This window comes from Ahaetulla prasina, chromosome 4, assembly GCF_028640845.1.
Source record: "Ahaetulla prasina isolate Xishuangbanna chromosome 4, ASM2864084v1, whole genome shotgun sequence".
Lineage (NCBI taxonomy): Eukaryota > Metazoa > Chordata > Lepidosauria > Squamata > Colubridae > Ahaetulla > Ahaetulla prasina.
The window spans coordinates 115,508,222-115,523,121 of NC_080542.1; the positions used below are offsets into that span (position 1 = coordinate 115,508,222).

At 41.0% G+C, this 14,900-nt stretch overlaps 1 protein-coding gene across 1 annotated transcript in view; it reads right to left on the reverse strand.

Moving 5' to 3' along the window:
- CASD1 (CAS1 domain containing 1) overlaps window positions 1-7,570 on the reverse strand; it is a 47,752-nt gene extending 40,182 nt beyond the window's left edge. The window contains exon 1 of the mRNA XM_058180092.1: window positions 6,817-7,570. Within this exon, the coding sequence (XP_058036075.1) occupies window positions 6,817-6,949 (133 nt within the window). The 5' untranslated portion in view covers window positions 6,950-7,570. The remainder of the gene's footprint in view (window positions 1-6,816) is intronic.
- Between the last annotated feature and the right edge of the window lie 7,330 nt (window positions 7,571-14,900).

The window sequence follows — 14,900 nt, forward strand, 5'->3', positions numbered from 1 at the left end:
TCAGCTGCAGCCGCGGCTGACTATTGGGGCCGAGTCATTGGCCCCAATGGAAAGGGTGCGCAACTTGGGTGTTCTCCTGGATGGACGGCTGTCTTTTGAAGACCATTTGACGGCCGTCTCCAGGAGAGCTTTTTACCAGGTTCGCCTGGTTCACCAGTTGCGTCCCTTCCTAGACCGGGATGCCCTATGCACAGTTACTCATGCTCTCGTGACATCTCGCCTGGATTACTGCAATGCTCTCTACATGGGGCTTCCCTTGAGGAGCACCCGGAGGCTCCAGTTAGTCCAGAATGCGGCTGCGCGGGTGATAGAGGGAGCCCCTCATGGCTCCCATGTGACACCTCTCCTGCGCAGACTGCACTGGCTACCTGTGGCCTTCCGGGTGCGCTTCAAGGTCTTGGTAACCATCTTCAAAGCGCTCCATGGCTTAGGGCCGGGTTACTTACGGGACCGTCTGCTGCCACCGACTGCCTCCCACCAACCCGTGCGCTCACAGGAGGGACTCTTGGGGTGCCGCGGGGTCGATTCTCGCCCTCCTGTTCAACACCTATATGAAGCCGTTGGGTGAGATCATCAGTGGTTTCGGTGTGAGGTATCAACTGTACGCTGATGATACTCAGCTGTACTTTTCACCGGGCCACCCCAACGAAGCTGTCGAGTGCTGTCCCGGTGTCTGGAGGCCGACGGGTCTGGATGGGGAGAAACAGGCTCAAGCTCAATCCTCCAAGACAGAGTGGCTGTGGATGCGGCATCCCGGTACAGTCAGCTGCAGCCGCGGCTGACTGTTGGGGCGAGTCATTGGCCCCAATGGAAAGGGTGCGCAACTTGGGTGTTCTCCTGGATGGACGGCTGTCTTTTGAAGACCATTTGACGGCCGTCTCCAGGAGAGCTTTTTACCAGGTTCGCCTGGTTCACCAGTTGCGTCCCTTCCTAGACCGGGATGCCCTATGCACAGTTACTCATGCTCTCGTGACATCTCGCCTGGATTACTGCAATGCTCTCTACATGGGGCTTCCCTTGAGGAGCACCCGGAGGCTCCAGTTAGTCCAGAATGCGGCTGCGCGGGTGATAGAGGGAGCCCCTCATGGCTCCCATGTGACACCTCTCCTGCGCAGACTGCACTGGCTACCTGTGGCCTTCCGGGTGCGCTTCAAGGTCTTGGTAACCATCTTCAAAGCGCTCCATGGCTTAGGGCCGGGTTACTTACGGGACCGTCTGCTGCCACCGACTGCCTCCCACCAACCCGTGCGCTTTCACAGGGAGGGACTCCTTGGGGTGCCGTCCGCCAGGCAGTGCCGACTGGCGACACCCAGGGGAAGGACCTTCTCTGTGGGGGCTCCCACCCTCTGGAACGAACTTCCCCCGGGACTCCGTCAACTTCCCGACCTTCGAACCTTTCCCCGCGAGCTTAAGACACATCTATTTATTTGCGCAGGACTGGGCTAGGATGTTAATTTTAATTCAGTTTTTAATGGGGTTTTAGTATTTTAATTATAATTTTAAATTCGGCCTTATTCAATAAGTTTTTTAATTAGTGTTTTATCTTGTATTTATATTTGTGTTTTTGTGTTTTTAATAGGCTGTAAACCGCCCTGAGTCCCTCGGGAGATAGGGCGGTATAAAAATGTGATTAAATAAATAAATAAAATAAATAAATAAATAAATAAAGCCCTGAATATATTAAATAAGTTGCCCAAACCTTTTCAACTTATACCATTAACATATACAGTCTGATTGTCAACATTTACCAAGTATTTATGATTTCATTTTCATTTTTTTCTTGGATGCTAAAACTGACATTTGAATTCTCTTTTTAACATATCACTATTATTATCATTCAAATTTTAGAAACAGTTCTTCCAACATTCCCTTATTTCTAGCTTTTCTCTAAGTTTTATACATATAACATAACTTTCTTCAATATTTATTTATCTCATATTTCAGTTCAGGCTTCCAAATACCATAATTGTCAAGTAGGTAGATTTATAGATAATAAACTTTCATTCATCATCATCATGCTTTTTGCTCTCACATAGTATTTTTAGAATACAAGCATGGATCTGAAGCCAAAAAGTTGTTTCAGATCATGCATGGTCATGCATGATTTACATGTCATCTCCTCCTTTTAACTTCAGATAAGAAACTCAGCACATTCCTACTTTTCAGTAATACAGAGAAAGTAAATATTAAGTTACCACCCTTTATTGAGCAAAGCCACCTGAAGCATGCCATTCTATAAGCACAAAAACCAAAGCCCAATTTTACACTATTTTGCACAAATCAAAGGCTCTAATCTAGAGACAACATAAGATTGATTGCAATCCAGTAACTTGAAAGACTTTAAAATATACTCAGAGTACCATGAAATACGGAGTTCTAATTTTTCAGTATGCAGAGTTAAAGTTTCTCAAATGGAAAATTTACTATTTGACATAGAATGCTATAGTCCAGCACACAAAATCTACCAAATGCAATGGTAATTACTATTATGTCTATTCATACCTTTTTCAGAACACTATGATTCACTGAATTTCATAGTTCAATAATTTAGTTCCTGCGCTATCAATTCTTATTTTTAACGTTAATCTTTTACAGTTTACATATTGTTACAACTGGGAAAAAAAACAAATCCTAAAAACAGATACTGGTTAACAATTGGAAATACAGTAGAGGTATGTAATTATATCACTATGTGTAAAAAACAAAAGTGAAAAAAAAAAAACAGGAACAGAATAGGGAAAAAGAGCTTATTTTACTTTTTGCCTTCTCAGTTCTATTAATATATATGCAACCAACGCAAGCATTTTTAATTAGATAATAGTGGGACATAATTAAGGTCCATTGCATAGCAATTAATTAGTTTCTTCTAACTGAATTATCCTGGGACAATAGTTTGTAATTTCAATGCTATTTAGGATCTACAGAATGAATTATTTAATGTATTCTAACAACTTTGGGAGTGATACTGTGTTTCTCCAAAAAAGGCAACCCACCTTGAAAAGAAGCCCTATCACATGAGATCAAATTAAGCCACACCCACAAAATTATCTTTAAGACCCCGCCCATCCCAGGATGCAGGGCATGGAAAGCGGTACCCAGGTAAAAAATAAGCTAGGGTGGGGATGTGGAGGTGGAGCTGCCTACTTACCAGGCCTCGCATACCCGACAACTGTCTTGCCTTCTTCTGTGGCCACTTCTCACCACTTGCACGCATCGCCCTGGCTTCCATTTCATTCCAGAAGGCATCTGCAGCCAATAAGAGAGCTCCAGATCAATCCAGAGCTCTGTTATCAGCTGCAGAGGGCTTTCCAAAAGGCAGGAAGGCAGGTAAAAAATAAGCTAGGCTGGGGATGGAGGGGTGGACCTGCCTACTTACCAGGTCTCGCACACCCCGACACCTGCCTCGCCTTCTTCTGCAGCCGCTTGCTGCCACTCGCATGCATCACCCTGGCTTCCATTTCACCTTCAAAAGACATAGCTGGAAGGCAACTGCAGCCGATGCCAGTAGGCATCTGAAGGCAAAACAGAAGCTGGGTTGATGCATGTGAATGGTGGCAAATGGCTGCAGAAGTGGGTCAGTAGCGGGCTCCTGATAGGTGGGACAGTTAGCACCACTGCCGTGAGGTGAGTCAATAATTAGAATCCTCAAAAAAGAAGGCGTAGCCATTTTTGGGGGGGTCAAAATAAAATAAGACCTGGCCTTCTTTTTGGAGAAACACGATATCCACCATTTTTTACCCATCCAACAATGCAAAAAGTGGATAACCAAGGTTAAACTATCCAGATATAATTTTTCAAAGCAAAAACTCAAATGAGATACAGAACAAAAACGTTTCTAAAGTATTTATTTATTATAGTAGAGTAAGCAAGTTTTTGGTGAATAGAACTATATTTAATGAGTATGAGAACAATAAAAGTTATAATGGGTGGGGCACTGAGTAGGAGTGAATTGTACTACGGCATGTAAATAATTTATTCGTATAATCCCTTATTTGGTTTTTAAAGAATGCTACAGACATTAGGCTTTAAACCATAGTTTTCACATGTATCAATCTGAAAATGATTCAAAACTGCTATTTTTTTGTAACTTTACTAATCAGTATTTGTTGATTAAGTTAGAGGAGGTTTGGGTAGGCAAAGTTCAAAAACCTCCTACAACCTATGAATTGTTGATTTCAGATAACAATCCTGGACAATTATTCTTTACTTCTATGAGACAATGTTCATAGCACAGATACATATGCAGGATTCAAATTCAGATGCTGGTTCTGCTCCATTATGTGTGCAGGAAATATCATAAGTTGATTCCCTTCTTTTGCCAGCAATAGATTTTTTACATTAAAAAAAGATGTATGTATGTCACAAATTCTGAATGCTACTATTCAGAAATGAATAAGAGAAAGTTTAATATGTCAATACAGTTATTATCAAATACAAAATGTGAAATAAGAAACCTGAATTATATATTATGTTGAAAATATTCAACATTATCAAGATATAAGGCATCTATGCCACTGTAAAGATTACCATAGCCATGATGTGTTATAATCAATTACTGCTATAACTAGACATTAAAGTTTACTGTGCATCCATTTAAGCGTTAAAATAGTTAAATGCAATGTGTCTGCATAACCAGTTAAAAAGCACCCAACAGCAATTCTGTCTTTTGCTCCCTGATTTTTCTGAAATGAAAAAAAAGTTGATTGAATAAAAAACATTCAGTTCTACAATTTTAGTCTTGAAAATCTGCTAAAACTTTATCAAGATAATTAACATACTGAGGATTCTGTGGCAACCCCAGTGAAATTTAATCATGAAATTTAATCAAAATATCCCTGGGGGAATGTAAAAGTAGTCCTCACTTACCAACTTTGCTTGGGACAGGCAACTCCACGAATAAGCAAAACAATTGCTAAGCAAAATTGCTTAAAAATATCCTGCAACCACCCCACTTAATGATGGCAGTAGCAGTGATGTTGAGATATCAAATAGCCTGAACTTGCAATCTCCTGCTGCCTTTCTCATTTACTCTGCTTGACAAAAGCTGACTGGGAAGGTTGCAAATTGTGATCACATGGTCATATAATACTGCAACCTTCTAGATGCATGAAGGTTGCCAGTGCCTGACTCCCAGTCATGTGTCCATAAAGATGCTGCTACTATTGTAAGCAGAGAGAGTGGTTATAAGCCGTTTTATTCAGCTGCATCATAATTTTGAATGGTTGTTAAGCAAGGATTACCTTTTGGTCCAGTCACTTGATGCTGAACAGGAAAGCACATTAACTTTTTCTAGAATTTTTAAGCTCACATAAGTACAGGTGTTTCATACAGAGCTTTACTTCAATAGTTGCTTATCTTCACAATGTACCAAACCCTGCAGCCATTTGTTACTATGCATAAAATGAAGTAATTCCTATTATAATGAATTCAGAATGCAAAGGGAAACAAATACACTCTTGCTCCCTTACATTCCTATTCTTGTGATTTAAAGGCTAGTCTTCAAATAGCTTTTGGCTATATGGTTCTATTTATTAACCAAAGAGAGGTATTCAGGTAGTCCTCGACTAAAAAAAGCACTGGAAAAAGTGACTTATGACTATTTTTCACAATTATGAACTTTACAGCATCCCCATGGTCATGTGATCAAAATTCAGATGCTTGGCAATTGACTCATATTTATGATAGTTGCAGTGTTCCAGGGTCACGTGATCATCTTTACCCACCTTCTAACAATCAGAGTCAATGGGGAAGCCAGATTTACTTAACAACTGTGTTACTAACTTAACAACTGCAGTGATTCATTTAACGATTGTGGCAAGGTAGGTCATAAACTGGCGCAAAACTCACTTAACAAATTTCTCACTTAGCAACATAAATCTGGGGCTCAGTTGTGGTCATAAGTTGAGGACTACCTGTAATGGGGTAAGTGCTGATTTTAAATGCAAATAAGTTACACACACATTACCATTTTGCTATTATCTATCTCCATAGAAAATAACTATAGGACACCAAGGTAGCCAATCAAAGCATGCTGAATCAGATGCTGCCTCCCTGGTCATTACACTGGTCCTGCTATTTTTCTGGTCCTTATTTTGTCACCATAATTGCCAGAATGGCAAGCCTAAATAGTTGTCTTTACTGAACCAATTGCACTGGAGCTATAAAACAAAGCACAACCAAGGTGATTCAAACCCCTATTCTTCAAATATATCACTGCAGGCTTATCTTCCAGGATCTACTTTGCTTGTCAAGCCACTTCCCGCGAGGCTGTCAAAATGCATCATTAATACCATAATTCCCATTTCCTACCATCGTTTATAATGAGCAGCGCTAATTAGACCTACCCCTCAGGGCAAGGAATTTCTTTAGATAACAACTCTGGATCCGTTACACCTCCTGAATGGGTAACAAACGAGGAAGTGCTGGTGAAAAGGCACTTGTCTGTTAGGGAAAGGAACCAAGATAGGAATATTATCGCGTCTCCGTCCCAACGTACAGAAAAGAGGCTAGAGAGCGCAGGATGCTCTCCGGGGCAGATGCTCACCACCTCCTCATTTACCTGGCCGGTCTTCTATGTTCTCCGGTAGGGAAAAAAAAAACAAACCGTGACCAAGCCGGCTCAGGAGCTCAAAGGCCCCGCTCCCAACTGACCACCCCTTCGGCTCCGTGGAAGCCTGTGACACACTCCTCCCGACCGAGACGAAGCGGCAGCACCTTTCGCGGTGAAGTCCCTCTCCTTTAGCCAGTCCCCGTCTGCGGACATGGACGTTCCGGGCCACCCACCCACCCACCCACCCCCGCCTGCTCTTTACTCACCTTGATACCGACGGGAGACGGCGTAGCAGGCGGTGAGCAGGAGAACAGCGGCCAGCGCCAGGGCTTTGGCGCTCCTCACGCTGAAGTAGTGGTTGATTTCCCGCTTGCCCAAGCTGTAGGCCAGGGCCGCCATCTTGGCTCCTCCATGACAACAGTGCGCGAAGAAGCGGGCAGGCGGGAGGGCGCACAAGGGCAGCGCTGGGCTCCCAGGAGGGAAGGAGAAAGCAGTTGCTGCTGCTGCTGCTGCAGCCACCACGGTCGGCGGAAAGGCGAGATGAACGCCCCTGCCGCAGCTGAGAGGGCGTCACTACCGCCCGTTTGGGTCGCTCCTGCTCCGCGTCTCACCGCCTCTCTCGGCGGCGCAGAAACCCCCTCCCCTGCTTTCTCCTCCTACTCGTCTCCTTTTCAACTCTGCAGCCAGGGGAGCACGTGCACCGGGTCTGCCGACTCCTGCGGAGCGACAGCCTCCGGCATCGTTCCTCAAAGCTTAACGATTTGAAGATAGGCGGACTTCAATTCCCAGAATTCCCCAGCCACGCTTGCTCGGGAATCTTGGGAGTTGAAGTCCACACACTTCCAAGTTGTAGAAGTTGAGAAACGCTGAGTTGCCACTCCGCCTTTGATCCTCTGCGCTCCTCTGCTGCTACGGAGGAGCATCCGCCGCTGCTGTTCCCGGGTGATCCAATGAGGGGCTCCGCGGGACGGCTGCGAGGGCAGAGAGAGATTGGAAGAATAAAACCTTTCTCTTCTCCCCACCACCACTTTAGTCGTCTTTGCCCTCCTTTTATGGCATTCTGGCTCATGGTGAATGAAGATACTGTAGTAGCGACGTGTGTGTGTGTGTGTACACACTCATATGAGTACTGGTCCCCCTATCCTTATGTAAGGTTAGTTCAAAAGTATCTTGCAAATGTGAAAGTTCCCCTCCCATCTTTTACTCCCCCGAAAACTAGGAAGGGTCCTTTCTGGGACCATTTCGTTTTTCAGACCGTGGTCTTAAGTTGTGGCTCTTGTCTCCCAAAGTTATTCCTATACACTTAAACTGCTTTGAAAGGAAAGGGAGGAATTGAAGCACCGAGTAGTAAAGATTGTTCCATTGCTGGGCGGTTCATCTCACAGAGAGCCTTGTGTCCGTTCCAGGCAACGTCGTTTGCCATTGGGCCCTTTGTTGGGTGGGGAACTCAAAATCCTGGATAAAATTTCTGTTTTGTTCATGTGTTTGTTGACATTGGCTTAAAGAATACCCGATTCAGAAGGCTCTGAATATTTTGCATAATATAAGGGTGTGTAGGAAGTTAGGACCCACCTCTCTCTAAAGTGGAATAAGAAAAGTGGAACAGATTGATTACATGTCCAGAAAGATCAAAACAAACAAAATTTACTATAATTAATAAAATTAGTCTGCATTCATCAATTTAATGTTTTTCTTCTGAAGTTACTTCAAAAATTATAGAAAGTATTAACTTTGTAGTAAGCCGTTTTGGTGTAGTGGTTAAGGCGTCAGGCTAGAAACTAGGAGATTGTCAGATATAATCCCATAGTAGGCACAAATCAATTGGGTAATCTTGGGCCACTTTCTCTTAGTCCTAGAAAGGACTCCCATTGCTCCCATTGACGTCAGAGATTGGCCCGAATGAAGAAACACTTTCTACCCCAGGAAGAGTTACTAATTCCCTCCCCCACTCCAAAGGCCCTTCTAAAAAAAATTTTCTTCACAAAGCCATCTATCAAGATAACTTTTCAAGGCCATCATCGGCCTAGGTCTCCATCAGCTTCTCTGTATTGGCGAGGGTCTTTTAGGTTCAATTCTTCAAGGAAAAAACGGCCGAAGCTGCCGCCATTGCTGCCGCTGCCTCTGCTGAAGCCGCCACCAAAGCCGCCGCCATTGCTGCCGCTGTTGCTACTCACCACCGCCCTTATCTACCACTGCCACTGAAGCCCCTCCGAATTCCCTCCGAAGCTGCACAGAGAGGAGAGGAGAGGCGACAGCTCTCCCCACAGAAGAGCTCCACTTTTGAATTTTAAATTTCCCGCCGAAGAAAGCCTCAGCTGAACAGAGTGGATTGCCAGGGTGAGTCTCTTGAAACCACCTCCATCCCCCCCCACCTCTTCTTTACTGCCTCCAACATCCGCCATCACTGTCATCACTACTTTCGCCCCCAAAACTTCCTTTTCTACTAACTCCAACATCCGCCATCACCGTACACGCTGCCGACCACGCTACCTCCATCATCAACATCCCCACTGACTCGAACATCACAGCCTTAAAAACCAAACGTGTTATCAGAGAGAGAAAATGAGAGAGAGAGAGAGATTGAAGGAGAGAGAGTAAGAGAGAGATACTACTTCACTGTTGAATTTGGTTCATTCTTCATCTAGCCATCCTTTATCTTTTAAACACTGCCATCTTGTGGAAAGTGAGAGTGAATCTAAAATCCTACCTTACCATCTATTAACATTAGTATAATTACAGTAAAATTAACTGTAAAATACAAACAGAACATCAACCATGCCGAGTAGAAATTCCAACAAAAATACAAAACGCTCTCAATCAATAGATGCCACTGCAAATAATGACCAATACGAATCAAAATTATGTCATAACTGTAATAAACCTATATCTGATAATACACAAACCATGGATACAACTATAAAATTTCAACAAAATATCATTGAATCTATTCAAGCTAACTTAGAAAAAACTATCACTAACTCCATTCTAACAAACATAGAAAAAACTGTCATTAACACCATTCAAACAAACTTAGAAAAAAAAATACTAGCACACCGTGATGCATGTTTCACAAACCTTGAAAATAAAATTATAGCACAAATAAATGGAAATGCAACTGATCAAAAACATTTCCCAATCCAACAAACATTGCCTTGTACACAAACTAAACCACAAACATCTACCAATCAACCAAACAATGTAGCAATACTAGTAAAAGGTACAATTGAGAGAGAGAAAAAAGCGTCAAAATGCTATATTATTTGGACTAGATATTACAAATGAACCAGATATTGATAAAATACGTAACATCATTTCAAATTACAAATTATTAACCTTCAACCCTAGTGAAATAACCGAAGTTTCCAGAGATGGACCCGAATTCAAATACAGTGATGGTTCAGTAGCACCTAAATTCTGTAGAGTCATATGCAAAAATGAAACCAGCAAAAGAAATTTCATCTATACTATAAAAACAATTGCCAGAAACAACCTGTTTCAATAAACTTAGAGCTAGACCAGACTTATTCATACAATGTATTAGATCCCGTGAACTTCGTTCAGAGCTCAAACGACAGCAAGAAGGAGAAACTAACCTTTACATTGATTACTGTGCTAACTGCATAAAAAGAAAATCCCTCAATCAAATCCCCATCACTCAACCACACTTCAATCAAAACATCCAACCATCCACCAAGCAAGGCATCAATCCATCTGACAATCAAAACATCCATCCACCCGTACAATCAACTGTCAATCAATCTACTAACCTCCAACCACCCGTACAAAACCTTCATCCATCCAATGATCAACCACTCATTGCTCAACCAACCTTCCTTCAACCACCAGTTGCACAAAACCCTCAATCAACAATCAATCAAAACTAGGTATGCATGCCCCTTACCTCTCCTACACCAAACACTGCAAGTCTCAAATGTAAATTAATAAATGCAAGAAATATTGTAAACAAATTACCTGAATTTATCCTCTTATTAAACAATGGTACATTTGATATTATATTTATTTGTGAAACATGGCTAAACTCATCCCTCCCTGACTCCATTATTTCAAACAAAGAGTATCAAGTCTTTCGATCAGATTGTGAACACCACAGAGGTGGTGGAGTAGCTATCTTTTACAAAAAAATCACTGAACTTAAAAAATACTCAAGTTGCACATAAACTTTCTCTTCCTGAAACTATTGTATGTGACCTGTCCACTAACACCACACTTAGATTCATACTATGTTACAGAGCCCCTGACTATGACATCGCTCATGCAAATATGTTAATCTCACTGCTAACATGGGCTACCTCTTGTCCATATCCTCTCATCTTCCTGGGTGACCTAAATCTACCTTCTATAAGCTGGACAACAAATGAATGTACAACCGAACCAATCCATACTACACTATACAGTGCAGTTATAAACCTAGGTCTTGAACAACTAGTAACTAACAATACAAGACTCAACAATTGCTTTGACCTCATCTTTTGCAATAACATGAACTCAATTTATGGACTACAAATAAAAGAACCCTTTTCCAACAGTGACCACTGTATGATAGACTTTTGTCTCAATATACACCCTCACATAAATCGTCATAATAATAGTACTCCTAACTACAATTTTTAAAAAGCCAATTATGACCTTATAAACAACGATCTCTCATTTCTTGATTGGCAAAATCTATTCTCAACCTGTATCACTGCAGAAGACCACTATAAAGTATTCCTACTTGAAATCAATAGAATCGTCAAACTATACGTACCACAAATCACCACCAAAATAAAAAATAAAAAACTACCTATATCAATAAAAAAGCTTCAATCCAAAAAAAAATCCCTCTGAAGAAGAAACAAAAAGGGCTATGTAGCAAACTTCAAAAACCGCTACAGAAATATTTGCAACCAAATAAAAACAATGCAACATTTACCACACCAAGTGTTATGTCCTCCTCGCCTCCGTCCGAACGATGGCTTAATTAGCCGGCTCTTATCAGCTCTGGCAGCAAAAGAGCCAGCATCTGCCAAGAGCCCTCATTGGCTGCCAAGACGCTGGTGAGTCACAACCTTCAGCTCTAGTCAATCCATGGATTTGCCTGATACAAAGAGACACACCAGCTCTTGCTGCCTTTTATATCCTGTGGGGTGTGGTTCCATGACTCAGCACTTCCTAGGCCTGCCCCTCCCCTGCTTCTGTTGTTCTCTTCTCTCCTGCCTATGAAACCTGGGATTGAGCCAAGCCTGATTGCTGTCAGCTGGGTCTGCAGGCATGGCCTGGGGGACGGGGGAAGAGTCAGGAGAAGGAGGCCTCGTTATCTCTTTCGCTTGGCCTGCTTCTGGCTCCTGGAGCTGATCCAGGGAGGCCGGTGCTTCCGAGATAAGTCCTGATGGCCCTTCCCCCTCACTGTCCAAATCACTTTCTGGCAGCTCCGAGTCACTTTCTGGCAGCAGGCCTGGGTCCAAGGCACTTTCGGGCATGGGGCCAGGTTCGGGGGCGGGAGCCACAATACCAAGCAAGAAGAACACCTTCTACGCATTAATTCCAATCGTGCTTTTTATAATTTTGTAAATTAGATGTGATTTTTAGAATAGAAGAGTGGAATTCTGAAATGTGGAAATTAGCCTTAAATAATAAAATGACATGTGATATTAAAATTAGAAGTGGTGTGTATAAAGAAGATATTTTCTGGAAGACTTGGAAACCATTTGTGGACTATGCGCTTGGAACATTGGACACTTCGGTACCTGTACCTCAAGAACGTAGATTTTGGCAATCATGAGGATATATCCGAAGACCTAAATCTTCCTTTTTTTTTTATGTATAGCACAAGGGTGGAAAAATGTATTTTCTTTTTTTTTTTTGTAATGTTAAAAAAAATTTAAAATTTTTTTTTTAAAAAAAATATAATTTTGTAAACAATAAACTTAAAGAAACAAGATCCATCCCACCACTAAAAGAATCTAACGGCAAAGAATGTACTGATGAAACAGTTAAAGCAAACCTCTTTAACACATTCTTTGGCTAAGTCTTTGTAAATAGTGATGGCTCATATCCAACATTCCCCAATCGTACTACAATGAATACAATGACTTAACACATATAGACTTAACAGAAGATAATGTTGAAAAAGCTCTTCGCAACCTGAAACCATCCTTATCTATTGGGCCTGATGGACTATGTACATACTTCTTAAAAAAACTTCCAATTAATATAGCAGAACCCCTAAGCATAATCTTTAATAAAACTTTCATGACTAATTCCCTTCCCAAACTTTGGTCTCTAGCCACAGTCATCCCTATCTTCAAAAAACGGGATCCCAGCTTAGTTGAAAATTACAGACCAATTTCTCTATGTTGCGTCACCTGCAAAGTAATGGAATCTATCATCAACCAATCCATTACCCTCCACTTAGAAACAAACAACCTACTCTCTAATAAACAATTTGGTTTCAGAAAAAAATTATCACATAACTTACAGCTTCTCCACTGCAAAAACATATGGACTACTAACCTTGATCAAGGCAAAGCAATAGATGCAATCTACATAGACTTCTGCAAAGCTTTTGACTCAGTAGTACATGATAAACTCCTCCTAAAACTGAAATCCTACGGCATTTCAGGATCTCTTCACAATTGGATAAATGCTTTCCTGTCAAACAGACAACAAGTGGTCAAAATTGGCAACGCTCTATCAAATCCCATTCCTGTCAAATGTGGTGTTCTCCAAGGCAGTGTTCTTGGACCAACGCTCTTCATACTATACATAAATGATCTCTGTGACCTTATCTCAAGTTATTGTGTTCTCTTTGCTGATGACGTCAAACTATTTAACACTACCAACAATACTTCTACCCTTCAAAAAGACCTTGACTTTGTATCCGATTGGTCTAAAACTTGGCAACTCCAAATCTCAACCAGCAAATGCTCAGTCTTACATATTGGGAAAAAGAACCCTAACAATAAGTACAAGCTTGATGGACATTACCTTACAGATGACCCCCACCCTGTTAAAGACCTTGGAGTTTTCATATCAAATGATTTAAGTGCCAAGGCCCACTGCAACTACATAGCAAAAAAGGCTCTAAGAGTTGTAAACCTAATCCTACGCAGCTTCTTTTCCAAAAACTCTACACTACTAACCAGAGCATACAAAACATTTGCTAGACCTATTCTTGAATACAACTCACCTGTCTGGAACCCATACCACATCTCTGACATTAATACAATTGAACGCGTCCAGAAATATTTTACAAGAAGAGTTCTCCGCTCCTCTGAAAACAACAAAATACCTTATACCACCATACTTGAAATCCTGGGATTAGAAAATTTAGAACTCCACCGACTCCGACAAGACCTGTGTTTAGCACACAGAATCATCTATTGCAATGTCCTTCCTGTAAAAGACTACTTCAGCTTCAATCGCAACAATACAAGAGCAAACAATAGATTCAAACTTAATGTTAATCGCTTCAATCTTGATTACAGAAAATATGACTTCTGTAACAGAGTTGTTAACGCTTGGAATTTACTACCTGACTCTGTAGTCTCTTCTCAAAATCCCAAAAACTTCAACCAAAAACTGTCTACTATTGACCTCACAAAAGTGCCTACCGTTCCTGTCCTATTGTTCCCTTTCATTATATCAAATTAATATAGTTATTACATACTTTTGCTTATATATATATTTATAGGATGTTGTTGTTTTATGTCAATGTTTGTGTATACGGTTGTGACAAAATATAATAAAATAAAAATAAAATTTAAATTTTTTTTAAAAAATTGCTAACAACTTCTGAAAAATCTTCCCAATAGAACTGCAGGGACTTGTCTAGGCAGTCTCTGATAATTGGAACAATTGCATTTAAAAAAAAAGCCCTCTGGATCCTATATCACAGGTTTTTATGCATTTAGCATTAGATCACAATATATCCCATTGTGAAACTCAGAAATCCTAAGCATAACTACAATCCTTTCTTATTTTATGTTAATTGTATTTATTTTTAGACATTTATAACTGAAACCTATCTTTAGTATAAACGTGGAACATACAAATCAATCGATACTTTATTTTCTAGTTCAGGTTACCACCAGGAAATCTTATGTAATATTATTAACAAATAATAATAATAATAAATAACAATATTTTTAAAGAACCTTTAAACTATTTTTAAGAACCTAGCTAAACAATTAAAGTCTTATTCAAAACAGCTTATATTTAACTTTAACTTCCCTTTTTTCACTGTGTTACTTGATTTTTATTCCTACAGCTTGAAGGCTCTTAATTTTTAGCTATTAGGCTACTGTCATTATCATAGTGCAGGTTATTGATGTTTCTTCCTCCAGTTTTA